The sequence below is a fragment of the Squalius cephalus genome (genome assembly GCF_949319135.1).
Source record: "Squalius cephalus genome assembly, chromosome: 24".
Lineage (NCBI taxonomy): Eukaryota > Metazoa > Chordata > Actinopteri > Cypriniformes > Leuciscidae > Squalius > Squalius cephalus.
This window is the reverse complement of record NC_137145.1, coordinates 26640352-26646351: the sequence shown is the minus strand read 5'-3', so window position 1 is coordinate 26646351 and position 6000 is coordinate 26640352. Positions and strand designations below refer to the sequence as shown.

At 37.5% G+C, this 6000-nt stretch overlaps 1 protein-coding gene across 10 annotated transcripts in view; it reads right to left on the bottom strand.

Moving 5' to 3' along the window:
• The window catches only part of pam (peptidylglycine alpha-amidating monooxygenase), a 65628-nt gene that overhangs the window by 38221 nt on the left and 21407 nt on the right, over positions 1 to 6000 (bottom strand). For all 10 annotated transcript variants that reach the window (XM_079862179.1, XM_079862173.1, XM_079862174.1 and 7 more), the window contains exons 6-11: positions 4248 to 4339; positions 4031 to 4114; positions 3643 to 3691; positions 2322 to 2389; positions 2065 to 2145; positions 1877 to 1953 (exon numbers count right to left, since the gene is read on the bottom strand). In XM_079862179.1, the coding sequence (XP_079718305.1) occupies positions 1877 to 1953; positions 2065 to 2145; positions 2322 to 2389; positions 3643 to 3691; positions 4031 to 4114; positions 4248 to 4339 (451 nt within the window). The remainder of the gene's footprint in view (positions 1 to 1876; positions 1954 to 2064; positions 2146 to 2321; positions 2390 to 3642; positions 3692 to 4030; positions 4115 to 4247; positions 4340 to 6000) is intronic.

Sequence of the window (6000 nt, the reverse complement as noted above, 5' to 3'; positions counted from 1 at the left end):
AACCTTTCATTGAAGTAAAAGAATAAAGGGGGGGGGGGGGGGGGGGTCACATTATGAAATAAATGTTTTTCTCCAAAACACGTTGGCCACAATTACTGGCACCCCTAGAAAATCGTATGAGTAAAATATCTCTGAAGTATATTCCCATTAATATTTACATTTTTTAGCACACCAGGGTGAACAGGAACATGAAATTGTCCAGCTACTGTATGACTTCTTGTTTCACAGAAGTATAAACACACAAAAGCCAAGAACACACAAAGGCCAAATTCCCTGAATCATCACAATGAGGAAAACCACAGAATATAGTTCTGATGTGCAGCAAAAGATTGTTGCTAAGATTGTTGCAAAATAATAGCTAAAGCATTGAAAACTCCCATTTCCAGCATCAGGGCAATAATTAAGAAGTTCCAATTAAGTGTTACAAATCTCCCTGGAAGAGGACGTGTGTCTATATTATGGTGAGGAGGAGAGTTTGAGTGGATCACAGATGGAGAATTGCAGAGATTAGTTGAGCCTTGGGGTCAGAAAGCCAAAAAAAAACAAAAACATTCCCACAACCCCTACATCACCACATGTTGTTTGAGAGGGTTTCAAGAAAAATCCTCTGTGCTCATCCAAGAACAAACTCCAGCATATTCAGTTGTCAGACACGACTGGAACTTTAAACGGGACTGGTTTCAGTGGTCAGATGACACACCAGATGGGATAAAAAGTCCCCCCACTGGATCTTATATGTTGTGGGCCTATTTATTTGCTGGAGGTCCTGGACATCTTGTTCAGATACATGGCATCATGGATTCTAGCAAATACCAACAGATCAAAAAAAACAAAACAAAAACTGACAACCTGACGGCTTCTGCTAGAAATCTTGTAATGGGCCGTGGTTGGATCTTCCATCATTTACATTTACATTTATTCATTTTAGCTGACGCTTTTATCCAAAGCGACTTACAATTGCTATATATGTTAGAGGTCGCACGCCTCTGGAGCAACTAGGGGTTAAGTGTCTTGCTCAAGGACACATTGGTGTCTCACAGTGGATTCGAACCCGGGTCTCTCACACCAAAGGCATGTGTCTTATCCATTGCGCCATCACCACCATCAGGACAATGATCCGAAACAAACATCAAAATCAACACAAAAAAGGGTAACTGAGCAGAAAATGAAGCTTCTGCCATGACCGTCCCAGTCCCTGACCTGAACCCTATAGAAGAGGAGTGAGCTGAACTGAAGAGGAGAAGTGCCAACATGGATCTGTGAATCTGCAGGATCTGGAGAGATCCTGTATGGAGGAATGGTCTCTGATCTCTGGTCAGGTGTTCTCCAAACTCATCAGGCATTACAGGAGAAAACTCAGAGCTGTTATCTTGGCAAAAGGAGGTTGCAAAAGGTATTTAATAAAAGGGGGAAAATAATTATGGCCAATGTGTTTTGGAGAAAAGTATTTATTTCATAATGTGATTACCCACCCACTTTCAATAATTTTACTTTAATGAAAGGTTAGATTTTTTTGTTTGTTTTTTTGTTTTTTTATATAAGATCAAAAGGATAAACAATGCAGATTTATTTTTACAGCCATCTTTGATCATATTTACCAGGGGTGCCAATAATTCTGACCACCACTGTATCTTCATTTGTGTTTCGAAGATAAACGAAAGTCTGAGTACAGAATATACATTTTGGGCGAACTATACCTTTAACATAAACAAATCTGCAGACTCAAAAAAACAAACAAAAAATAAACATATGAGGAGCATATGACAATGACATGGGTCATTAACATGACTGACAAACATGACGCATTAACTTCTCTCTAGGTGTCACAGAGTAACCCATCAAGCTCGACCAAGCAGAGAGGACTTGTTAAACGTACCTGTGGCAACAGTGGAGACTGGCGCCCGATCTGAGTCCACTGTCCATTCCGAACCCTGTACCCACTCACAACTTTACCTGAAGCACAAGACATGCAACATGTTTCCATTACCATCAAAAGTAAAAAGAGAATTCGCAATGAACTTAGTAGATATAACAAGTAAATACATAAAAAATGCAATATCTCACCAAGGCTGTGTGTGTGTGTCCTGAAGGCAAACGGATACATCGGGAAAGATGTGTAAGTGCAAGCGATGTCTGCATTGGTAACTGCGAACACCAAAAACATCAGACGTCAAAAATAACATAACGTACGTTTATAAGGTGACAAGCATTGATAAACTGATCACAACATTCGAGGTAAAGCTCAGAAGCCTTTCACAACCTCTATAAGATTATTAGTGCCAAACTGGAAAATAGTTGAAACTGTCACAAAGTTGGAATACCTTTCTTCCCTGGAGGAATGACAGTGTCCAAAGACATCATCAGATACATGCCAGCAATAAAGGGCTGTCTGCACAGAGGACACAACATCCATCACACTTCAAGGGATTTCAGTTAACTTGACAGTTATATGATTAAGTAAGGAATAACTGATGACAGCACACTCAATTATTGAAAAATAATGTACACCTGAGGAGGTAATGCAGCCACAATGCAAAGAATGACATTGTTTTTCCAGTAATTCTACTGTCTGGAGTCAATTTTGTTCAACAGTTACCATGTCTCAAGATATTTTACAGGTTTTTCTCCTAAAAAACACTCTAGTGTGTAGAACTACTTTCTTAACAACCCAGCCAGAAACTACAGTAGTTTAATATGAATTAAATGGAAATGAACTTAAATTAAATAGTTTACTATGTAACCAAAATACCAATAATGGCCAGAGAAAAAAAAAAACGTACACATATTGTGTGAGTTTTAAATATAAACAAGCCTGAAATGCACAGGGACTCTTATTTTGAAATGTCTATACTATTGCAGGCTGATCCTTCAAATTCAGATGTGGGAGATAAAATATGCATTCTTACAGCCTTCTAAAACATATTACAATATAAAGACCATAAAGTAGACATTTTCATAATTCATCAACTGAGTTCATAAGCAATCGCTTGGCATAAATGTGCGCCATTCGTTGATTATAAACCACTCTGATGCGCGAGCCTGTAGAACAGCACCGCCTTTTGACCATTTTTTAATGGAATCATAGCCTTTTAAAATGTAATAATCAAATCACATTAGGCCTTATTGCAATTTATCCATCCCCAAATATAAAACACCTTAAAATGATCATTTCATTAACATTATACAGTGCATTGAGAAACAATGTTTTACTATACTTTTGTTTCTTTCTTTGTAAAATTGCTTATCCCACAAACTCTCTGAAAGCTTGAATAGGTGCTTTTTCCTCAGTGTTACAAGGTTTCAATAGAGAATTTAACAGTTGCTCAAATTTAAACTCAAACTATTTATTGGCACATTACAAAAAAAAAAAAAAAAAAAAAAAAAAAAATCGTGATGGATGGTTATTTATTCGCAAGCTCAAACATGATTTAAAGAAGTATCCATTCGACTTCATAATTCACTGATAATCTTCCCTTTCTGATGTAGATCTCAAATCTCATTTTGCAGCTCAATTCAAAAGCAGGTTTGGAACAACATGAAGGTGAATAAACGATGACAAAATGTTCATGTTTGGGAGAGCAACAAATCTGTCTTATGAATGACAAGTCACAGTTATGTAAAAATCTAGTGGCAATAACTTACGGTTTGGAAGTCATTCTTAAAGTGAGTCCTGAGCAGTCTCTATGATGATCTACAATCAAGACAAGATAAACACATTAGTCACACCTCAAGACACAGAAACGCTGCTTTTCATCACCATCACAGCCATAATACAACAGTTTTCAATGGGCAGAACTGCTTAAACAGCAGTACTAGCAGTGATTGACAGGCATCTAGGTGCATACAGACTATTGTCAAAATGAGATATAAAATAAATTGTGACAAAAATTTTCTTAGACTTTTAACTTATCACAGTAACTTGTCTGATCAGCATGTCAAGTGTGGTGGATGGAGCGGACAAAACATAAAAACATGCTGATTTCACAATACCGTTGCATTATCTCTGGATCTGCTGTATCGCTGTGCTTACCTCGGAAATTGTTGACGTCACCATAATGAATTTGCAGCACGAAGTAGTTGATTCTGGTGTCTCCTCCAACTTTAAAGCCAACATCTGCAAAATAAGATGACACTTCAGAGTTGCTTTTATTATTTTTCAGATAAGTGCATTTACTCATCATGATCACTTGTACTGGCTGCTTTGAGACGGAGAGAAGAGGAGGGATGATGAAGAGGAAGGTGAGCACCTTTGGGTAGTTTGGTTGGAGGAGCATTCCTGGCCCAGGCATACATGATCTTGGCCTGATCCCGACAGGTCCCCAGCTCTCTCCCACAATCCCTGAGCAAACCAACAACAATAAAACATCAGGAATTATCCTCCAGCTTAGCATTATTACTCATTTAACACATCCATTCACAATGGTGAAATTAGAACTTTGTCATATTTATACAAATTTTAGTGGAAATAAAAAATGTGAGTAAATGCAAGCAAATAACCCCGCCTCAAACTCCATTATCGGTTGAGCCGATAATGTCAGACTGGTTGATATGCTTAAACAAAACTATCATCAAACACACAGATGCATGTTTTCAGCCATAGTGTTTATTGGCAAATCCACCGAGCAACACAAATTATTGGAAATTATACATTACTTATTAAAGGGATAGTGAACCCAAAAATGTAAATGTTGTCATCATTTACTCGCCCTCAAGTTGTTCCATACCTGTACAAGTTTCTCTCTTCTGCTGAACACAAAAGAAGATATTTTGAAGGATGTTGGTAATCAAACAGTTGATAGACAACATTGACTAGTGTTTTTTTCCATACTATGGGAGTCAGTGGGCTCTGTTTGGTTACCCATACTCTTCAAAATATCTTCTTTTGTGTTCAGCAGAAGAGAGAAACTCATGCAGGTTTGGAACAACTCGAGGGCGAGTAAATGATGACAGAATTTACATTTTAGGGTGGATTATCCCTTTAAGGTGTTACACCTTTAACAAATAAAGAACGCAAATACATATGTGTGTGTGTGTGTGTGTGTGTGTGTGTGTGTGTGTGTGTGTGTGTGTGTGTGTGTGTGTGTGTGTGTGTGTGTGTGTGTGTGTGTGTGTGTGTGTGTGTGTGTTAATTATTTCATAAAATCATAAAAAAATTCTATAAGTCAGCACAGATCAGATCTAACATTTGCAGACATATGAAGATAAGTATTTCATCCATAGTCCTCTTGGCGGTATATGGAGATGGATTGTTTTTACTTGAAAAGAAACAAATATTATAAAAAATAAATAAATAAACATTACAATACCGTACTTATTTACTATAGGTTCTATGTGGTCGAAAGCTTGAAGTTTAAAGTCTGTAATTTCAATGTGGGTGTGGTCGTGTGGATATTTAATGTTATCTACATTTTCAACATCCAGTCCAACCTGAGTTCTGAAAACTTCTCTTTTCTGCCTGACAGAAATATGTTGAAGCCCTAATCAGATCTGATGATTTATAGACCTTGTAAAAACCTCTATTGACTAGTTTTGAAGATGTATCCAAATATTTTCCCCCTCATAAACGACCCAGCGACCCAACGACCCATGGTCCCACAGCACTGAGGCGGCACATGACTCATGCTGTCTTCAAATGACCTATTTCTAGACATTTGGAGGTTTGGCATATTAATTAGCCTATTTTTATGCTGAGCTTCAGAAGCCTGAGATCAAGCAGCACGAGAAGCTCCCTGCAGCGTCTGCATGATGAATGTTTTACAATACATTACAGAGAGAAGCAACTGGAAAACTGATGGCAGGGGAATCAAGCCATTGTAGTTAAAATGAGGCAGAGATGCGGTATATTTCAAATATATTTTAGCTTTATCAAAGCATGCATAAAAATAAAAATATTTTTCACTAGCACCTTTATTTTGAGTTGCCATGTATTGAGGTTTGTTTATCAGGTGATATTTATTGAGACATTTTAAAGTGAATGATTTCTAATCACGCAGCCCATGG